General features: G+C 52.4%; 1 protein-coding gene across 3 annotated transcripts; it reads left to right on the top strand.

Moving 5' to 3' along the window:
* The first annotated feature begins 9230 nt into the window (after positions 1–9230).
* Positions 9231–20415, top strand: FNDC4 (fibronectin type III domain containing 4). Of its 3 annotated transcripts, none has more exons than XM_054002093.1 (6): positions 9231–9394; positions 15089–15204; positions 15688–15892; positions 16752–16841; positions 18077–18210; positions 19147–20415. In XM_054002093.1, the coding sequence occupies exons 1-6, from the start codon at positions 9322–9324 to the stop codon at positions 19177–19179; spliced, it is 651 nt and encodes a 216-aa protein (XP_053858068.1). In that variant the 5' UTR covers positions 9231–9321; the 3' UTR covers positions 19180–20415. The 3 variants fall into 3 exon arrangements, with proteins under 3 accessions (XP_053858068.1, XP_053858069.1, XP_053858070.1); XM_054002094.1 differs by lacking the exon at positions 9231–9394 and adding an exon at positions 9443–14013 and having other exon boundaries at positions 19144–20415; XM_054002095.1 differs by lacking the exons at positions 9231–9394; positions 15089–15204 and adding an exon at positions 15211–15416 and having other exon boundaries at positions 19144–20415.
* The last annotated feature ends 1636 nt before the right edge of the window (positions 20416–22051 follow it).

Consider the following 22051-nt stretch of genomic DNA (forward strand, 5'->3'; position numbering starts at 1 on the left):
GAACAGTCTGGTGCTGAGTGTCACGTGTGAGAATGAAATCATTGCAGTCGTGCACTTAGCTCTGTCACTGTCAGGTTGGGGTACATCGCAGTAGTTTGTCATTTCTCTCTTGGTAAGGACACCACACCTGTGCCAGGCCAGCTCTTCCACTGCTTCACTTTCCTTGCAGTGACATTACCTATAAATCAGATGTTTCCATGTGCCACTGCAGGTATTTGGGAGAAGAGCCATGACTGGGACCAGCTTCTGGAGCAGTCTGGTCCTAGGTGCTTGCTCGGTGACCTTCCTGGCAAGTGGAGGGTTAATGTCATCCTGGGATGCTGTGGGACTGATGCTGGTAATGAAACCAGCACTGAGCATGACATTATTTCTTCATGCGTTGCTTGGCTCTGAAAGCCAGCTGCCTTCAAAATTAAGTAGGTCAATCTTCTCATTAAAATATAGTGGAATGAGAGTGAGATTGGAGGGGTGGTGGCTATATTGGACAGCTCTGCTGAGACATTAATTAGCACAGTGTCCTCTTTTATGCATACTGTATTGGGTCCAAAAACCCATCTGAGTTACGCTCAAAGGTCTTCTAAATCGGAGGCTTCTGTTTTCAAAAAGTGCAGTTGCATTTCAGAAGCAAGCCTCTATCTTTCTTCAGAAGCAGGTAACAAAAGCCAGGTAGTTACTCAGACACAGCCTGCACTGGACCATAGAATGACTAGAACCAGAGACATGGTCCCAGTGATTCCTGGGGAGGAAGACCCAAATTAAAGGTTAGGAAAATCACAGCCAGTGCTGTCAGATTTTTTTTTCCAGTTCTTCCCCATGACCAAGGAGGCTCTTGACCCTCTGTGCCCCTGCAGCATGGGCTGGTCCCTCACCTGCCCTTGGCCACTGCCCAGGCAGTGCCAGGCAGGCAGAGCTGCCCCGGGCCAGGACGGGTGGCACCCGTGGTGCCAGGTGGTGGTGGCCAGGACAGGCGGCACCCGTGGTGCCATTTTTGTGAGCAGCTCATTCACCTCATGGGAACCAGAGACCAGCCCGTGCAGCAGTAAGGGCTGCGGGAAGGAGGAGGGCTCATATGCAGAGGAAGGATGTGAATGGGAGACAATCTAATTTAAGTACTTGGTAAAGAGGTAAACCTCAAAGAAGACTTTTCCACACATGGAATCATGGAACGCTTTGGGTTTGAAGGTTTAAATGTCAACTTTAAGTGACAACTTTAAATGTCAACCAGGCCAAGGCCCTGCCATGAGCAAGTTTGTCTTCTACTAGATCAAGTTGCTCAGAACACCATCCAGCCTGATCTTGAATGCTTCCAAGGATGGGATGTTGCATACAAGTAAAGATAGTATTAAAAAAATACCTTATAAAATATAGTTTAGACCCTACTAGTCTAGCTAAGCTAGCAGTTAGCTTATAACTTCTCATGTAAAAAAATCATAAGAATGAAAGCAGTTAGCACAACAAACTATTCTAGTAAGAAAACTGTTTGCACCTGTAATAAACAAGAAATATATCCCATAAAAATCAAAAACCAAAATATATGAACTAACTAAAAATAGATTTAACATACACCCTAGTCATTTACCAACCAGTAAACTAAATATCAGTATATTTTTAGCCAATTAAGTCTAACACAGTACCTTCTAATATTTCCTATAAATATAAGCTTTGTAAATAAAGAATGGGCTTTTTCTGCATGAAGAAACTGGATCCCATCTGTTTTACTGCGACATGGCGACACTCACCACCTCTCTGGGCAGCCTGTATGTGTCTGGCCACACTCATTGTGAAAACTTCCTTACATCTAGCCTAAATTGACTCTCCTCCAGTTTAAACCATTGCTCCTTGTTCTATTGCAGCAGGCCCTACTAAATAGTCCATCTCCATCATTCTTGTAGGCACTGGAGGGGCTCTGAGCTCTCCCTGGATCCTTCTCTTACCCAGACTGAGCACCCCCAGCTCTCCCAGCCTGGGTCCAGCCCTGGAGCAGCTCCGTGGCCTCCTCTGGTCACACCCCAGCAGCTCCAGGTCCTTCCTGTGCTGGGAACCTCGGAGTTAAATATCTTCAATCCGATTTTGCTGCAGCTGCAACTGGAATTTCCAAAAACATTTGACAAGGCCCTGTACCTCTTTAAAAAGCAAGACTGCCATGCATTAAACAGGATGATTGTCTTGTTAAGGGCTAGAGGAAGCGTTTGGAGGAGATGTGTGGCATTTTCAGGGGAGCGAGGCCACCTCAGGGATCCACATTAACACTGGACTCTTCAAAATGTTTCCCTCATGACACAGGAAGTAAACAGGCAGGGACTAAGTTCAGGTTTGAGGATTACATGGAGCAGTAAAAATTAAAAGGTAACCATGAAGAAGTGCTAAAGCATCTTAGAATACTGAGTGGCTGGGAGATGAAATGGCAGATGAAATTCAGTACTACAAATGAAAGGGCCCCAATAACATCTATATATTGCCCTTGCAGCCCCTCAAAGATGGTTTGCATTGGTGTTCAAAATGGGGATATCCTGAAAGCCTACAGGATTACTTCATAACTCCTTAATGCTGAACTCTTTCCTCATCAAAACATCTTGCCATGCTATACCAAATACCATCTTTCAAGACAGACTCCAGCCACCCTGGCCCTGGCCCCTACCTCAGAACTGCTGCTGTGCAGAGCACAGGCAAAGCAGGGAGGACACTTCCAGCCCAATGCACTGGCTCCAGGTGCTGCACCAGCTCTTGCCTGCTGCACGGACAGGTCACATCCTTGGCTGGCTCAAAGCTCTGAGGCTGATCTGCACAGCTCCCTCCAGGTGGGGTGGCTGGCTCTGTGCCACCCAAAAGAAGTCCAGTCTCATGTCCCTGACCACCTCCCATCACCAGCCACTGAGGCAAGGACTACCCCAGAGCAGCCCCTGAGCAGGAGAGGGAGGTTCTGTGGCACCAGACCCCTGCCAGGCCTGGTGCACATGAGTGGCTCTCCATCACATGAGCTGCCCAGTGCCCTGTGTCACTGTGTCAGTGCCTTGTCTCACTGTCCCATGTCCCTGACAGCTTCCTGTCCTACACCATGGAGGTACAGGCATCACCCGGGGTTCCCCTCCTTCTGATGCCCCCTTGGCTCTGCCCCTGGGCTTGTGGAGCACTGCACAGCGGGGCAGCTGGGCTTAGCACTGCACTGAGCACAGACAGGTTGGCAGAGCCAGCCTGGCTGGCAAGCACACACTCTCCCCTTTCTCCAGGAACTTCATCTCTGCTCCCAAATTACGGGAACAGTTGCAAAGCCAGCGCAAGCAAACACAAGGAGCAGATCCCAGTGCCAGTGATGCAGCTGGCAAATTACTTTGGTCCTGTCAGAAGCAATGCCAGGGAGAGGGTGTCAGGAGAATGGTAGCAAGACAGAGGTGGAGGAGTGGCTGGAAACAAAATCCACATTCTGCAGTCTCACCCTGAGAGGATGATCAGCCCTGGTCTCCACGTGGACCAAGTCAGCATGGATTGAAGTTCTACCCCTGACATGGAACAGGCCATGCCAGTCTCTGCAGCAGCCACGTAGATGCTTGGCAGCTGTCAGGCATCGAAAGAGAAGCTGTCAGCACATCCCCCTCAGTTTCACAGTTTCTAGGCTAAACAACTCAGGATAATTTAGGCTTTCACCATAAGCTGCTTTGCCCAAGACTCCCTCTTAAGGGAATTGTATTGGGTTTGCATGGCAGGGTTTTGGTGGCCGGGGGGGGGGGGGGGGGGTTACAGGGATGGCTTCTGTGAGAAGCTTCTAGAAGCTTCCTCACATCCAGCAGAGCCAAAGCCAGCTGACCCCAAGACAGACCTGCTGTTGGCCAAGGCAGAGCCCATCAGCAATGGTGGCAGTGCCTCTGGGATTTAAGAAGGGAAAAACTGTGCACAGCATCAGCCAGAGAGAGAAGCGAGGGTGTGTGACAGCAACAGCTCTGCAATCCTCCAGGCCATGCAGAAGGAATAGAGGAGGTGGTCCAAGCTCTGGAGCAGGGATTCCCTTGAAGCCTGTGGGGTCCAGGGGTAGCAGGGACCCACCAACAGCCCAAAAAGATCCACGCAGGAGCAGAGACCCACCTGCAGCCACCAGAGGTACATCGGAGAGCAGAGACCCACCTGCAGCCCATGGAGGAGCCCATGTGAGAGCAGAGGAAGAGTGTGACGACCCTCCCCCTGAGAAGGAAGCAGTGGCAGAGACATGCTGTGATTAATTGATCCCATTCCCTGTCCCACTACACTGCTGAGGGGGAGGATGGAGAGAACTGGGGAGTGAAGCTAAGCTGGAGAAGACAGGAGGGGTGGTGAGAAGATGGTTTTATGATTTGGTTTTATTTCTTATTGCCCTACTTTGACTTGATTGGTAATAAACTAAAGAAATTTCCTAAAATTGAGTCTTTTTTGCTCATGACAGTAACTGGTGAGTGAGCTCTCCTTGTCCTTATCCCAATCCATGAGTGTTTCATTATACTTTCTCTTCTCTGCCCAGCTGAGGGGGAGAGTGACGGGGCAGCTTTGATGGGCACCTGGTATCCAGCGAGGATCAGCCCAGTGAGTTTTCCAGGCAGTGCCAGGTGAGTTTTCTCCCTCCCTATAGCCCAAGCTCCTAACTGGACACTGAACCCAGAAGAGAGCCCAGTAGTAACAGGTAGGGAATTGGGCACAGAGCCAGAGCAAGTTCCTTGCAGGCTGTATGTCCATTACAGGGGGCCACAACATCCCCTTTTGCATGGCAGCTGCTCGCTGCAGAGCAGCCTTTGCCTTGAGCTCCAGTGTTTGCCCAGTGCTCCATTCTCTTGATGAAGAGGGTTAAGTGCCTTACGTTCAGTACTTTGTGCTTTTATCTGAGCAATAACAAATAAACTTCTTTCCGGGGGGGGGGGGGGGGGGGGAGGAATCTTTGAGCTGATCATCAACTTTGATCAGTTGTGTGCTCACTGACCATGACAGTACTGAATGCTTTTGCTGTTGATAGACTTGTCAGATCACTTTTCAGCTTCTTCAGGCTCTTGGCTTTGGTGGCTTTACATGCTGTAAATGATCTGGGAAAGGGCTGAGTGGTAACACTATCATTAATATACTGACACACAGGAAACCCACATCTCAAACACCATATGCTGTCTAGTTGTCACACATTAAAAGGGTAAAAAAGAAATTATCAGTCGTGAAAGATGACCAGGGTCTCCTGTGTTGCAGATGGTGCAGTGCAGATAGATAGCACACTGTTATTACTTGTTTCTTACAATAGAGGCTAGGAAGCGCCAGAAGAAGTAATTTGGCATCTGGTCTAAATGCAACAGAATAAATTACTTTTCACAATGCACATAATTACATAGCAAAACTCTTGACTTCACAATACCCTGCAATAATAGAAAGTATAAATGTCTGTTCTTGAGCAGTACTGAATTCCCCAAATCCAGATGCAGCAAATGGTAAAAAGATGCCATCACAAAATATATAAACAAACACAAAAGGAGGATCAGGGAGTTATTAGTGCGTTTACTTATTAGAAGATTGACTTTCCACATTTAATAAAGTTCATGAAGTGTTGATGAAGTGATGATATCCATAGACTGGTGACAGTTCTGATCCTGTTCCTCGGCTGAGGACAATAGGGCACTTCCCTGCAGTAGCTTTATAGAAAATGTCTGTGATTTGCTGTACCCTTGCCCTCCATTATTATTATCCTCACAGGGAATTAGTGTGTTCATTCCCACTTCCATGGGAGAGAAATGGAAGATACAGCAGCCAGCACACAGACATGACAAACTGGATGGGAATTAACTCTCACAGCAACTTTGGACATTTCCTTTCAGTGAACGTGGAGACAGCTACTGTGAAGCAGCAGTCAGACAACCCTGGAGAGAGGACATGGTGGGCAGGCATGGGGCTGGTTGGGAGACAGGGTCTGGGGGTGCAGGGGCAGGTCTGGCATTCACACCCTGCCCAGCCCTCCTCGAGGCCAGCCAGCAACTGTTTGAGGGGCAACGCTCAGCAGGAAAAGGCCATCTGAGTCACAGCTGCAGCTGCCAGTGGCTTCCACAGGCACAGCTAGGTCACAACTTACACGTGCTGGGATCCCTGACTCAGGAAGAATGATGTGCAGGATTCCAATGATTTCAGAAGGCTAATTAATTACTTTATTAAACTGTATTATACTATAACTATATTACACTATATTACACTAACAGGAACTATCACTAACTAACTAGAAAACCTGTGACTCTCTCCTGAGAGTCCCAACATACACATGGATCCAATTGGTCAGTGAATCCAAACACCATCACCAGAATCCAATCAAGCAATCACCTTGGGTAAACAATCTCCATACCACATTCCACATGGGCACAAACAGGGAGCAGCGATTGAGAATTGTTTTGATTATCTTTTCTCTGCTTCTCTCAGGAGAAATCCTGAGAAAATTGTCTGTCTCTGTTCAGACGGCATGTGAATACCACAAAAACTGGCCATGGGAGGCTCTGGAGCAGGAAAAAGGAGCAGCCATAATATGGGGGAAAGAATTGCAAGAGTGCTGTGTCGTAGGAGGGGAACAGTCACAGAGCTCCAGGGCCCCCAGATCAGGACCCAGCTATTGCAGGTCATGTCATGCTTTCATAAATCTGTGAATGCTCACCTCACACCAGTTAGCAGCTAACTAAAGCTTAGATTAGGGACACAAAACCCATGCATCCTTTGTGGGTTTCATTTAATCAATAACATTTATACACTATGAAGTATGGGGCAGATTCTGCACAGGCAGAATCAATCCAAACCTTTCCCAGCTGCAGAGGTGCTGATGTGCTGAGAGTTCTTGCTGGTGTATTCCTCTGGTGGGCAGAGGAAGGTGACAGCAGGGCAATGTGATGCGGGTACAGGAGGCTCCTGCATGATGGGCAGGACATTCTCTTGCTGCCAACACCACCCCCAGAACCTCGTATTTGCTAAGGGCAGGCTGGGACTTCGGAGCCTGCAGGCCAGGCTATAGAGGTGAGATCTCTGGGATCTCAAGGCTGCTGCTGGATTTCCCCACTGAATTCTAAGTACAAGGCACTGCAAGGCATATAATAAAATTTAGATGCATTAGTTCCTGATTTGTGATTGCAAATTGAATTTTGCCTGGCCAAAATCCCAAATACTCAAATGATAATTAAATGTGTGTGGAGAATTTGCACTCTCAGTATTTATTATTTATAGACTGAACTCACAAATACAAATGCCATCACCTGCTCCCAAAGCACACCATGCAGCCTGTGCACAGTCACTGAATTCCCAGGATTGTCCTAAATGGCACAGCATGTCCTTTCCCATGTCCAGCACTGATCTGGAAGGTGTGTGAAGCGTGGGAATGCCAGCCAGCCAACAGTGATGTCTTGGGTGATCAGACACAAAATTCCCCAATGACAGCATAATTCTCACCCTGCGCAAGCAATAGGGCTGCACCCTGAAACACAGGAAAAGGACATAGAGCCTGAACCACTTTTAAGTAGTTTGGCGGAAGGGTGCAAAATAAACTGTCCCACAGTGCTAACGGCCACCTGTTTCTGCTATCAAAAAATACTGATACCTAACCCTGATGGCACTGAGCTTTTCAAATAACATGTCTGAGCACTCCTGGGCAGACCAGAGCAGTGCTGGGCAAGCCAGGGATCCTTGCTTGGTGGCAAAAACAGGCTATGGAGCAGTCAACACTAACACCCACAGCTATCTCTGCAATAACCGAGTGCTTCTCACAGCAACCAAGTGAGAAGGGACCTTGCAGAGAAGACATAACTGGCAAACTGTTCCTGTAAAACCAGGTGCAGTCACAGTTTTACAGTTGCCAGCTCTACTCTTGGCTTTTCTGAAGTTCCTTCCCCATAATGCAGACAGAGGGAGAAGGAGCTTTGAAACAGGACTGCTGGGAAAGCAATATCAGGCTCACCCTCCTCCTCACCATTGTGGACTGCAGCAGCAATGAAGCTCAGCACAGGAAATAGGCAGTCCTGATCTGCCAAGAGCAACTGAAAAGCAGCATTGAACAACCCAGATGGGACCATTTTGATCACCTCACCTGCCATGCAGCTGCAGAGTTAACATAAATTCTGACAAGCTTCAGTTCTCACTTAGCTGGAACTTGCCTTTTGCACACAGGCACTGCAGATTAAATCCTTCACATGGCAACGTGACTACCCTGGTCTTCCACAGCTCTCCCCAAAGCACGGACCAATTCTCCTGTAACTAGGAAAGGCCTTTTCAAGTCACTAGGTAAAGACTTTTAGGGGCCCTAGGGCACTGTACTATGGATGTCTGTGCCCATGCCTGCACACATGCCCGCACCGATGTACCACTTCTGCTGTGGGCTGATCCTATCCAGGGCATGGTCTAAGCTACCATTGGGGTCCAGCTATGCTACACAGCAGGACAACATAGGCTGCAGCCAAGGACATCAGCTGGACAGAGAGGAGCCTCAGGAGTTCCCAAGTCTCCCCAAAACCACAGCTAGGCTGAAGCACCTTAGCAGCCCTTGGAACCACAGAGTCCATCTTGGCTTGACTCCTCCTTCCAGTCTGCATTGCTCACAGAAAGTAGTAGGTTACTGCTGTAAGGTAATGGAGGATGATTTGGGTTCGTTTCCTTATTTCTCTACTGCTTCATTAGGCACACCCAGTGCTGCCTTTCCTGGGATGGGGCAGACCCCATGCCTGTGTCGCCAGGCACACGTGGAGGAGCATCCCGGAGGGTCAGAGCACCCCCAGGTGCAGAGGAGCTGTGGCAGTGTGCCGGGGGCACCAGCCCGAATGTCGGCATCTGTCGGCGACCAGCAGTCGCGACAGCGGTGCTGCTCGCTGCGCCACGCGTGCCGGCGGCCCACGGCCCAGGACACGTGTGTGCCTGCGTGCGGAGCCTCCCGTGCGGGGAGAGGGGCGCTGGGGTTACCGGGGGTGCAGCATGGAAATAGCTGGCACTGGGGACTGCTGGCGGTGCAGCACGGGGAGAGCGGACGCTCGGGGCTGCCGGGAGTGCAGCCTGCGGCGGGGCGTTGGGGGTTACCGGAGAACGATACCGGGAGCGGCGCTGGTGGTTCCGGGGCTCCGCGGACAGGGTGGGGGCGGTACCGGCGGTGTCGGGGTACGGCTCGGGGGGCTGGGGGAGGTGCCGGCCGCGCCGGGGCACGGCTGAGAGGCGGTGCCGGAGCCGCTGCGGTGCCGCTCGGGGGCGGGCCGGGCCCGGCGGCCGTTCCGCCCCCCCGCGCTGCGGCCGGGGCTCGGCCCTGCTCCGTCCCGCGGTGCAGGGAGCCGGGCCGGTGCCAGGGCCGCGCCCGGCCGGGCCGCAGCCCCCGCCGCCATGGCCCGAGTCTCAGCGATGATCAGCCCGGTCCTGGTGCTCTTCGGCTGCGACCTGTGTTTCGTGCGAGCCAGTAAGTGCGGCCGGGCCGGGAGGGCGCCGGGGCTGCGCGTCCCGCCGGGCGGGGACACCCTGCCGGGCGCCCGTCCCTGCTGTGGGCTGCGGTCCGCGCCAGACACCCCCGCCGGACTCACTGCATCCCCGGCGTGGCCTTTGCCGCGATCCCCGAGGACTCCTCGGGCACCTCCGGGGCGCCGCGGCCTCCGAGTCCCCCGTGCCCTCGTCCCCTCTCCGGGGCACGGCTGCTGCCGCACTGCCCTTCCCGGGGCTCCCAGGGGCTCCCGCCGCGGGTGGGAATGGGCGCTCTGCCCCGAGGGAGCTCCTGCCCCGGGCACGGACCCTCAGGGCTGCGGCGGGCTGGGGCCGGCCGGGTGACGGGGATCCTGTCCCTTCCTGCCGGTGTTCGCTGGGACATCGAGCTCAGCGCACCCGAGGCACCGCTGTCCTTGTGTCCTTTGACTCGCCGGGGTAGCCCGCTGTCAGCACCCGCTTGCTGCTCTCTGTTTGCTCCTCGACAGGTTACTGAGATACCAAATGGAATTGCGAGTACTGGACGTGTTCTGCTACATTCTGCCGTGTTGCAAAACACGTACTGACGGATTCAGGAAGAGATGCAGTCAGAGGTGTTAAAAAGGGGCCACTTATTTTTAGATGTTCAGTCTGGTGCTTACTCCCTGCTGCAGCAGTAAGTTGGGCAAACATCTGGGTGCCCTTGAGCAGCAGCCGCAAGGGCATGGGCCGGGGGACAGGGGTGGCCCACTCTCCGGATCACAGCAGGATGGCGAGGGCACTGGTGGAGACGTGCCCCATCCCTCATCCCTCTGCAGCACCACATGTGCCAGCATCCCTCGTGAAAGGTATCTGTCCAGCCCCTTTGCTGACCCATGGAGCTGGGATGCATGGCATATCTGGTCCATGTCCATGCTGCCCACCAGCTATCCCTCCCACTGGCCACCACCCATCCCTCCTACTGCTCACCAGTCATCCCCCCCACTGCCCAGCCACAGGCTGCAGTGCTGCTAGCTCCTGTACACAGCCCAGCTCTTCCCACCCCTTAGTCAGGCCCAAAACGAGCACGCTGCTGTACAGACAGCACAAAACCTGTGCTAGGCCTTAAGTTAGTGACTGTGCTTTCTGTGGGGGTCCCTCTTTTGTAATATGGCTTTAACAAAAAGTTAAGCTGGATCATTTATAAGTGATATAGAATTATTAGCAGTTAATGGATTGAGCTAAACAGTGGCACACTTTTCCCAGAGAGCCCAACAGCATCTTTATGACTTTATAGCCAGAATGTGTTGGCTTCAGAGAGCATGGTTTTTGGAGCTCTTGTATTCACAGACCTTTATGGCAACAGCTTTGGCACAAAGCTGCTCTGAGCTCAGCTGTAGAACAGGCTAAACAGTATTAGATGCAATGTGGGGATTATACACAAAGTTTTGTCCTTTGGAAGTCTTGTTACAACTTTGAGGTCTCATCTTGAATTTCATACAATCCTGGAATGGTGTGGTTTGGAAGGGACCTTAAAGCCCATCTCATTCCACCCCCTTGGTATGGGCAATGACACCTTCCACTACACCGGGTTGCTCCCAGCCCTGTCCAGCCTGGCCTCGAGCACTTCCAGGGATCCAGGGGCAGCCACAGCTTCTCTGGGCAACCCGTCCTGAGACCTCACCACCCTCACAGGGAACAATTTCTTTCCAATATCCCATCTAACCCTGGCCTCTGTCAGTGAAAAGCCATCCCCTTCTTGTCCTGTCACTTTCCTGTCCAAAGTCCCTCTCCAGTTCTCTTGGAGCCCCTTTAAGCACTAGAAAGGGCTCCAATATCTTGTCAGAGTGTTCCCTCCAGGGTGAAAAACCTCAGTTCTCCCAGCCTCTCTCCAGAGCAGAGGTGATTGGGATTAGACATTGGTCTGTGTATTTAGGGTGAACTTCCCACATTTTGACTTCTGAGGCTTCTTGTCTCTTCCTGATGGCTGTGCAAATCCCATGTGATCAAAAATGTATTTTCTGCAGTTCATTCAGCATCAAACTGATCAAGGCACACTGGTTGTTGTAATGCAGAACTGTAGCCTGGTCTCCTGTCACAGAGACCCAGGGCTGCTGGCCTGGAGTGTGCACCAAGTGTGCTCAGGGAGCGTGGGGTGTGGTGCACTGACAAGCCACGTACCTTGAGGCTCCGCTATGCCCCCATGTCCTCTCACCCTTCTGCTGCTGGTGGGTGACAGTCCCTGCACAGGGCCTGTGCAAGCTCTGGCTAAATACAGCTGGAGCACTTGTCAGACTTGTGTGGACTCAGCAGCTTGGCTTGTGAATTGGTGCAGTGCTTTTGTTCTCCGATCATCAAGTGACTCAGTCCCAGCAGTGTTTCAGCAGTCCCAGCCTGAAAACCTCAGCCGGGACAGACTGGGCACCTCGCAGAAGCTTAGAAAATTCTTGAGCAGGGCTGGACAGCTGCTACAAACTCCATCCACAAACTTCTGTGTCGCAGAGATGTCAGACCCTATCTTTAATTTCCTCACGTACACTTAGAGGTTGGTAGTCAAACTGCCTCCATCACGCATATTCAGGACTTTTAAAATTCTGTTAGACATAAAAAAAACCCACCTAATTCATTACTGTGGATGTATCCTGTGAAGCACCATGTCCTGTTCTTGTCCCGAGGCCAGCTGGCAAGGTCTGGTCATATCCATGGTATTAAACTCAAGAGTTCCAAAGAGGGAGGCACATCAGTGCTACTTGTGAGGAATGGTTTTCTGGCTTGTCATAGCTTCCAAGCCATGCCCAAGAGTGGTTTAGGCACATACTGGGTGGTGCAGACCAAATCAGATCTTGGACCAATCTCCACCACTGGATTCTTGGGCTGTTCTGACCCCATTATGTCTGCTAGCACAAACCTATCTAGCAACCTAACTAGTGGTAACCTAGGACAACTGTTGTTATGCTTAAAGAGAAGCAGAAATGTGCAGACCCCCATAGAGCCACCCTTTGAAATGCCTGTGTCTGGGACAGCCCAGGCAGGGGGCAGTTGTTTGCTGGCTGACAGGGTGCTGCCTGAGCTCGGCTGTGAGCTGAGCAGCTGACCTGACCCCAGCTGTGGCTGGGGCCAAAAACCAGACAATGATGGAAAATGGCCCAGTGGGAAAGAACGTGGGCGTTCTGGTTGACAGCAGTTAAACATGATCTGGCCAAGAAAGCTAAGAACATCCTGGCTTGTGTTAGCAATAGTGTGGCAGCAGGAGCAGGGCAGTGATTTTCCCCCTGTGCTGGACACTGCTGAGGCACCTCAAATCTGGCCACTCACAGCAAGAAAGACATTGAGGGGCTGGAGCATGTCCAGGGAAGGGAACACAGCTGGGGAAGGGACTGAAGCACAAGTCTCCTGGGTGGCTGAGGGAGCTGGGGGAACTCAAACTGGATAAAAGGAGGCTCAAGGAGGGACCTTCTCACTCTCTGCAACTCCTTGACAGGATGGTGGAACCGGAGGGGTGTGTCGGACTGTGCTTCCAGGGAACAGGGACAGGACAGGGGGGAATGACCTCAAGTTGTGCCAGGGTAGGTTCAGGCTGGATATTGGGAACAATTCCTTCACTGAAATAGTGGTTAAGCATTGGACACGCTGCCCAGGACAGTGGTGGATTCATCACCCCTGGAAGTGTTCTAGAAATGACTGGACATGAGACTTTGCAATATGGTTTAGTGGGCATGGGGTTATGCAGTCAAAGGTTGGAGTTGATGATCTTGGAGGTCTTTTCCAACCACAATGATTCTATAATTTAATCTACAGAAAGCTCAGCTCCTATGCCAACAGAGTACATACACCCGGGCAATAGACAAGGCTGGGTCTGCAGCTTTGTTCAGCCTGTTCTGCTGTTGGCCCGTAGGCAAGCAGGGTGTGCATGCAGACAAGGCTTAGACATTACCTCCCTCTCATAGGTTAGTGACGAAGCAGATCCCCACAGGCAAAACTCTACACAAACACACTGTGGGATAAAGAATGTTTGAGTGTATCTTTAAATCCTTTTCCAGACTCCTTTTCTGAAGGAGAAAATCGGAAGCCTGTGGTGTCCTTGTCTCTGGCAACCCTGTCTTCTGGTGGTATGTCAAACTTCTAGAGACACCCTCAGTCCCAGAGTCTCTCTTAGAACATGTTTTCTGGGCTCGCCTCTCTGTTTTAATTGCCCCTGGCAGACCAACCCTGAATTTCTCAGAGTGGGAACCACAGCCTTCCTCTGATTTGATCTGAAGCTGGGTATACTCAGATGTGAATGAATGCACTTAAACAGCTGGCCTGCAAAAATCACCATTTTTGGAGTCACTCTAACTGGGGTTGTTGTTGGTGTCACGGTTGTCCTTTCTCTTGTTCTCAGGTGCCCCCTGGACCTCTTTTTCTATATAAATCACAGCACTGACCCTGTAGCCCTAGCTGCTACGCAGGCAGCTTGTAGAAGGGCACTGACTTATATGTGGGGAGTGGGAACACACAAACAGCAGCTTCAATGTCTTTCATGTGCTCCTGTGTCTAACTTCCAGACAAAATTTGGCTTTGTGTGCAGGACCATGTGGGATCCTGTTGTGCTCTCAGTGCTGTGAAATCTCAAAGTGGCAATGGTGCAGACCATGGGTCAGTCAGGTCAGCTTGCCATAGAACAGCAATGGCCAAGCATTGCTGCCAGCTTTGCAGACAATGGCACTGCATTGCTGGTGATGCCTAAGATACTGGGGGTTTATATTTTTCATGTATTTGTGGCTATGTAGATTGTTAATGCATGTTTGTAGCTTCTAGTACTTTTCCTATCTTTTTTCCCCACATTTTAGAACAATAAGCTAAATTTATAAATACATTCCTAAAAATATTGTTTAGTCTTATTCCAAGAAGAGAGCCAGCTACAAGAACATTGTGTTTTCCAACCAGAATCTGGACCAGGCATAACAAAACTGGGGCAAGAGAAACTTCTGTACTGCTTCCAGTGGGGCAGGACCCCAGGAATTGCTACCTAACCAACTAGCCTTTTAATTGGACAGTATATTATAAGTATACTAATTGACTAACCTTATAAAAATTGGAACATTACTGTACCACATGTGATTTTTGCCATATTGTGTACCTGAAAGCTTTCACGTAAAGATTTTCTTATATATTCACTCTTAATGTTGTTGGGAAGATCTATTTTCCAGGCATTACTGGAACAGCCAGCTCTGCCTTTGGCATTGGCCTTCTCCCATGTCCTGCAGTAAGGAGTAATTCCGGGCAGAGGAGATGCCCAGATTGAGTAGAGTGTGTTTATTTCAAGGTGCCCCATTTTTCTGTCACAATCAATATATCATCACTGTGTCTGGGCTACTTCCTACGCAGTTCTGGGTGGTGTGCCAGGCATTTGTGGCATGCCCATCCACGGGACAGCTCCAGAGCTCTGCACCTGCACACTCCTCATGCACAGAGTGGGCAGCTGCGTGCCAGCCCAGGAAGCACCGTGCTGTGCATGTGTTGCTGCTGGCAGGGCTCAGGCTTCCCCATCTGCTGTGCTACTCATATCCTGGGGACAAGTTCACCAAGGAGGGTGCTCCCTGTAGCCCTAGCCAACATGCTGCCATTGGCAGGTATTGGAGAGGCCCCATGGTGATATGCAGGGCTGAGTGCCTTTTCTGAGACATCTTCTTTTGCCTTTTTCCTGTGCCTCGCCATGGTCCATGCCTGGCTCACCCAGACAGGCCACCGTCCCCTGTCAACGTGACTGTGACGCAGCTGAAGGCAAACTCTGCCACAGTCTCCTGGGATGTGCCAGAAGGAGATGTGGTCATCGGCTATGCCATTCTACAGCAGGTATCCAGGATCTGTCCAGCATGATTACCAGCATGCTCCTATGTCAGTCCTTTTGCCGCACTCCGAGGCTCCTCCGGCATCTGCCCGAGGACATCTGTGCTGCTGAGCAGCCCTTGCCAGGGTGCCCCATCTGAGCCATCCTGGTGGGAGGCAGAAGACTGTGGGCTGCATTGGGGGTAGTCCCTCCAATGGCTTCCCTGGGATTTCTCTAGGTAAGGATGCTGCTTTGGCCATGACATAACCCTTCTTTGCTTGCCTTGCTCCACCTATGCAGCCCTGGGTGATGGTACCTTCTCCAGGGAGGTGCCTGGCTCTCAGGCCATGCAGGCATGCTGAATAGGCAGTGCTGGCCAGTCTGACCTACCCTGGGGTGGATGGTTGCCTGGGAAGGGAGGAGTGAGGGCATAGCCCTGCAGCTGGGGGCCTGTGCCTGGTGCAGCTGGCAGCAAACCTCCCAGGGGTGACAGCTCTTCCCTCTGGCAGAGGCAGGACGGGCAGATGCAGCGCTTCATCCGGGAGGTGAACACCACCAACCGTGCCTGTGTGCTGTGGGACCTGGCAGAGGATGCTGACTACATCATCCAGGTGCAGAGCATTGGCCTGTATGGGGAAAGCCAGGCTAGCAAGCGTGTCCACTTCCGCACCCTGAAGGAGACCGACCGTCTGCCTTCCAACAGCTCCAACCAAGGTGAGGCACCTCCTTCCAACTTGACCAGCTGCTGCTGGTGGGGCCACACCTGGAGGCATGTACAGCAGATGGGCAGGGATTCCACAACCAGTGAGGAAGGTGCTGCACGGAGCAGCAGGCTGTTGGGGACACACAGGGTTGTACAGGCTACTGTTGTGTCCACTATATATCCACAATAATGTCCCCAAGCTGTGGTTTGCAGCCCTCCTATCCCAGATCTTGGCACCTATTCAGCTAGGCAGACTGGCCAGGACAGCTGCTGGGGCCTGCCCAGTTGGTGCCTGTAGGAAGCCAGTACTGAACAGACACTCAGATCTCCCAGTCTGCAGGCTACCCAAGGACAAATGACAGAGCGCCGTGGTCTCCTTTACTACTCATGTCTGTGTTGCCTTGGGGTTGCGTACATGCTGGTCCATGAGAGAGAATCAGAAGTCCAAGAGAGATGATGCCCCATAGAGGGTACGGCAGTCTGTCTCCAGCACTAGCCATGAGAGGGGTCCTGAGTATGGCAGGGCAAGCAGATGGCTGCCTTTCCTCAGAACTTCAGTGTTAAACTGACCTGACCTGCCCTGGTTGCTGTGTAGAGAGAGACCTTAGTGATTACTGGCATGCATTGGGCAGTCCATACATGAACCTAAACAAGCCCTTGGAATCCCTGACTACCTTTGTAGCAAGGATGGTTTATCTGACACAGGAAGGTCACAGGATGCATGTCCTCTCCCCAGACAGGATGTCATCCCACACCCTTCCTTGTTTGCGGGAGGTGGGCTTCTCTCCTTTGGGGTTTCTCAAATCCTCCAGTGTTGCTGTAGTGGGAGGGTATCTGCTGCCAGCCCTGCTTGGAGTCTCTTCTCTGCAGGTGATATCACCATGGAAGGGCTGGACAAAGACCGGCAGCTGCAGACAGGCGAGATTATTATCATTGTGGCTGTGCTGCTCATGTGGGCAGGTGAGTGCCACAAGCAGTGTTCTGGCAGGCTGAGGCAAAGGTACAATCCATGGTTCACAAAGAGGATGTGGCTCAAGAGAGTGCAGAGGCACATTGCTGAGGGTCTGGCACCCTTCCTCATCAGTCCCTTGAGTCTCTGTAAGTGCTGGAGCCAGTGGGGTAATAGGAGCAACCACGGCCTTACTGCTCAGCAGTAATGGCCTGGAGTATGTTGAAGAGCAGGAGACAGAATGGGACCTGGAATTACAGGGTGGGAGCATCCCAGCTGACAGTGACGATTGAGTTGTTTGGGCCTTAGATGTCGTGATTGATAACACTACTGCACTAGCTGGTAGAGGCTGTTGTCTCAGTCTGCAAAGTGGGTGGTTTGCTCCTGTATAGCACAATGAAAGCCAGTGCAGGCAGCAGGCTGCCCTGGGAGCATGGGAGCCTAGGAGGTAAGTCAGCTCCTGACTGATCACATACAGCTGCTGTGAATAGGAAGTCATTGATCCCCTGCTGCCTTCCCAATAAATGTGGATTTTGTAGTGGCATCTTGCAGAAATTTCTCCTTGTCCTGGCCTTGACACTTTCCTAGGGCACTGGAAGAAAAATACAAGATCACTGCTGGTAGTTTGCACCTGGGACAGGTTGATGTGTCAGGATGCCAGCTGGGAGGAGTCAGGCCCGGTCTTTGTGTGCCTGTGTGTTATCACACACACGCTGAGGGTTGAGTGAGTCCAGCATGGTCACCCTTGGGGGCATTGCTCCAGACTCCTGTGTCCAAGGTTCCCAGATGTGGGATGTGCTGCATGAGATGCATGCTGTGAAAGCATTACAGAGGGACTGATCCCACAGCCAGTTTGCAAAGACAAAGACAAAGGCTGGCCTTTGTGAGGGTCATAAGCACCAGCTCAGTAACTTTAATGCCTTGCTGGAGGCACTCCAAAACCCACACAGCTACCCACTGACCTCACTGTCCCTGTTTGAGTGCCTCAGCATCTACCTTTGGTGAGTGCTGAGCACCTCATGTGGCGCAATGGCCTTAGCCACATCTGTGCCTGTCTGCCCAAGGAAACTGGCCTGGCCACACATGCAGAGGTATCTGGGGTGGTGCAGGCTGATGCAGGTGGGGGTGTGGGTTTGCAGCACCCCAAGGAACCCTGGGCACAACTGCCCTGCATCTGGGATGCTGTGGGGAGAGCAGACAGGCAGCCACTGTCAGGGAGTCCTTCATCCAGTGTGTCTTTGGGCAGCGGTGATCGCCCTGTTCTGCAGACAATACGATATCATCAAGGATAATGACTCCAACAACAACAAGGAGAAGACAAAACCCTCCTCAGAGCACAGCACGCCAGAGCGACCGAGCGGAGGGCTGCTGCGGAGCAAGGTGAGTGGGGATGGCTGGCAGCAGGGGTGGCATGTGGCGTCTGCTGGGGCTTGCAGCCTGCACAGAGTCTGGCTCTCTCCAGATATGGAAACACCCCGGCTTGTGCTCTCACCCCAAAGACTGAGGACTTTTAGGGTTCAGTGAGCCCTGGTCTCTGGGGCAGTGTGTGTGCCCCATGGGTGATTGCAGGAGAAACATTGGAAGAGAGGACAAGCTGGGATAGCTCTTGCATTGCAGGGTGGTACCTGACCTCTGACTGTAACAGAGCCTTCATCATGCCCCTCCAAAGCTGCACCTCTCCTGCACAGATGGACAAATGGACATGCTAGGCAGCTGTTCTCATGGTTCCTGCACTGGTCTGTCACTGCTCCCTTTCTGCCTTCACTGCAGCTGGCTCTGGGTCATCACCATGCAAGTCATTCCAGAGCCCCTTCCTCACCCTGATGGAAGTGCCGTGCTGGGCTGTGGATGGGGAGGGAGCAGTACCTTCATATGGCTGTTCCCTCAGCATCTGACATTTCTCCCTTTGTTACCTGCCAAAGACTGTGATTTATAGCCCCAGTGCTCTAATGGGACTATATGTTAGCGGTTTTCTTGTGCCTCATCTGCTGCCTCTGTCAAGGGTGGGAACTCCCCTCACTGTGTTGGCTGACTGCCCCACTGACTGATTCCACATCTTGGTTTCCAGCAGATGTCAGGAGTGGAAACTTCTTGTTTGGACTTCAAGTCCCCAGTTCCCCTCCTCCAGATTTTTCAGCTTGCTGATTACCCCTTGCCAGGGTAATCCTCCTTTTGGATCCCTACTCCAAACTGACCCTGCTCTGCTGAGGTCTGCTGGTCTTGATGCCTGCTGCAGGCTGAGGGGCTCTGACATCAGGTCTGATCCCAGGGGTGCAGCAAAGCAGGGTCTCAAAGCAGATTTTTTTCTCATAGAAGAAATCTCCCTCTGTCAATATCATTGAGGTGTAAGTGCAACACCAGCTCTGCCGTCTGGGATCTTGGGTGTCCTGCCAGAGCCACAGCAGGCCTTGGAAGAAGAGGCAGCACCAGGCGCGCCGCCTGGAACTCAGCATGCGATGATCCACGTACCAGAACTCCCGCTTTCCTGAGGGCACCTGTCTGCGGATGTGCACGGAGCCAGCTCCCGAGCCATGCATGCAGAGCGTGCCCCTGCCCATCCCACACCTGGCCCTCCTTCCCTCCCGGGGGAAGCATGACTTGAGGATGGGTGGGGGGCCATACCAGCGGCTAGGGTGGGAGGGAGCCAAGGGGAGCCCATGGGCTGAAGCACTGGCCTGAGGGGAGGCCATGTCCCTGTGCACGGCCTTGGCCAAGGCCAGGGGTGCAGCTGTGGCACTGGATGCCTGCCCGGCATCAGGGGCAGACCGTGCTCTCAGCTGCCTGTTTGGCCTTGGGGTTGCTTGCAGAGAGCAGGAGCTGCTTCCCTCAGGGCCCTGGGGCTGCAGGAGCAGGGCAGTGCAGGCACTGCCCCAGCACTGCCAGGTGAGCTGTGGCATGTAGGAGAGTTTATCTGTGGGGCTGGGCCCAGCCAGCACAGGGGATGAGTGGATTGCTGCTGGAGAACAGGGCTCCACTGTACCCTGTCATGGCTGTGCAGGGCCTTCAAATTTTCTGCCTACTGCAGAGGACGAAGACACGAGGGACAATGAGGTGCTAGTGCTGTCACAGTGCCTGGCCAGCCCGCAGAGCCTGCAGCGGGGCAGGGAGTGCTGGTGGAAGCCCCGCAGGGCTGGGGGAATGGGCAGTGTCAGGGCATGGCTGTGGCTGTGCTGTGTCCCCAGAAGGGCTCAAGTGCTGGCACATTCAGGCTGTTTGAGGGGAGCTGCCAAGAACTTTCTGAGCAGCACAGTGCCTGTGCTGCCTGGAGGAGACAATGTGGTGAGGCCTGCAAAGTCTCTGTTGGAGGGAATGGGGTGAAACAAGGAGGCTCCCTGCTGCCCTGGCTGCTGCTCTCTCTCCATGCTCTGCTCTGCAGCCTGCCACAGACAGGCTCTGCAGCCCTGGACTCAAGCATCACAGGATCCAGTGTCTTCCAGGAATAAATCTCCCAGTAAAAGCACTTTCAGGACTTTTCCTTCCTGGTGCTGCTCAGCTCCTGCTGCAGGACTAGGCGGGGAAGGGACAGGATAAGCAACTCCTGTGGCAGGGTCTTTTCAATAAAAGCATCCTGGCTCAAAGGCAGCATCAGAGCTTCAGGTGTCTGTGTATGTCCATGCATGTATGCATGTACAAATTCTTGAATGCACGTGTCCTGGCCCATAGGAGATCTGTTCCTGCATGCTGTGCAAGAGCTGGAGGTCCTCCATGGTCACCTTGCACCCCTCTGGCCCTCGAGGGAGAGCTGCTACTGCTGCAGGCTGGGCCCTGTGCTGCTGCTGGAGCAGCTGCAGGCTGTCCCACTGAGGGTGTTGTGGCTGCTTCTCTGCAGAGCAGACGCATCCCAGCAGCAGGGCCAAGGAGGGGGACAGGGTCTGACCCTGACAGGCTGCTGGCCAGAGGGGCCTGGGCTGCTCCCTGCTCAGGTGAGGAGAGGGGTACCTGAGGAGCAACAGCACCATGGCAGCTGCTGCTGGGCTGTGACCTGGGCTGCAAGGAGCATGGCCACAGCTCCAGAGACAAAACACCTTGTTTTGCCTGCTAGCTCTTTTTAAGGAGGTACATTAGAAAAACTAGGGCTGTCAGGGAAATACAAGAGTTTTAAGAATGTTCTAGTGTCGTGGAAAATGTTTAGAAGTTCTGTCTTGGAAAGTCATAGCAGACATGCCTGCTATCATGAGATTTTTAGCCAGGCCAGAGACACACATAAAGAATGAAAGGATCAGATTGTGTAGCAGAGGTGAGGAACTAGGGAAGATGCAAAAAGTCAAAATGCAGAGGTTTTGACCAAATAAAAGAACACAAGTCTAACATTAAATGTAAAATCAGGGTGTGTTGTTGAGGAAAAAGCTCTTTCCCTCTGAAAAAAAAAAAAAAACAAACAAAAAAAACCCCAAAAAAACCCAAAAAAAAACCACCCACAAAAAACCAAACAAACCAAAAAAAACAAAAAAAAAAACCCCAAACCCCAAGTCACCACTTCTCAGACTATGGCGGTGCAGGAGAGCAGGGAAGTGCAGAGATGAGTGCTGGAAGTTGAGGGCCTGACAATGACCTGTTCACCCTAACAAGTTACATGATGCTCTGTACTCCCAGCTGAGGGAGAAAAGGCATGAAACCACATTCAATATGCAAAACCTCAAGTGAAAAAAACCATGCACAGCTCCTGAGTGATCTATGGCACCACAGGCCTCCCCAGTGTGTATGGCACTTGCTGGGAGACTGGCCCTGGCACCCCAGCTGCAGCCAGCCATCGGTGCTCAGCTGGGCTGATCTGGGCTCTCAGTGCTACCAGCCTGAGTAGGGCAGCTGTGCGGAGATGTGACAGGAACCCAGCAGTGAGGGCTTGGCCAGAACACAGCTGCAAGCTGTCACTTGCCAAAGAAACCAGACATGCTGCAGCCTCCCCTGCTCCATCTGGGAAGGAAAACAAGTGCATGGCTTGCCTCTGTGGAGCACAGCTGGGGTGCAGCAGGGCAGAGACATTTCAGAGCAGCTGACACACAAGGGCTTGTATCTGCCCTGGTCAGCGTGGTCAGCATCAGCTCCTATCAGTGCAGGTGACATTCATAGGTGCTCAAGACACCAGTACAGCACAGCCTGAACCTGCTCTTCCTAAGTCACAAAGGCACCCTGGGCCCTGGCAGCCCTCAGCTCAAGGAGGAACTGCTCCCTCAGGGCTCGCAGCCAAGGAAGATGCGGGAGTTGAGGCTCCATGAGCTTG

This window comes from Vidua macroura, chromosome 35 (genome assembly GCF_024509145.1).
Source record: "Vidua macroura isolate BioBank_ID:100142 chromosome 35, ASM2450914v1, whole genome shotgun sequence".
NCBI classification, from domain to species: domain Eukaryota; kingdom Metazoa; phylum Chordata; class Aves; order Passeriformes; family Viduidae; genus Vidua; species Vidua macroura.

Coding starts and splice junctions, on each gene's coding strand:
- FNDC4 (XM_054002093.1), top strand. CDS start 9,322: ATGGCCCGAGTCTCAGCGATGATCAGCCCGGTCCTGGTGCTCTTCGGC. Junction 9,395..15,088: donor CCTGTGTTTCGTGCGAGCCA/GTAAGTGCGGCC, acceptor TGGCTCACCCAG/ACAGGCCACCGTCCCCTGTC. Junction 16,842..18,076: donor TGTGCTGCTCATGTGGGCAG/GTGAGTGCCACA, acceptor GTCTTTGGGCAG/CGGTGATCGCCCTGTTCTGC.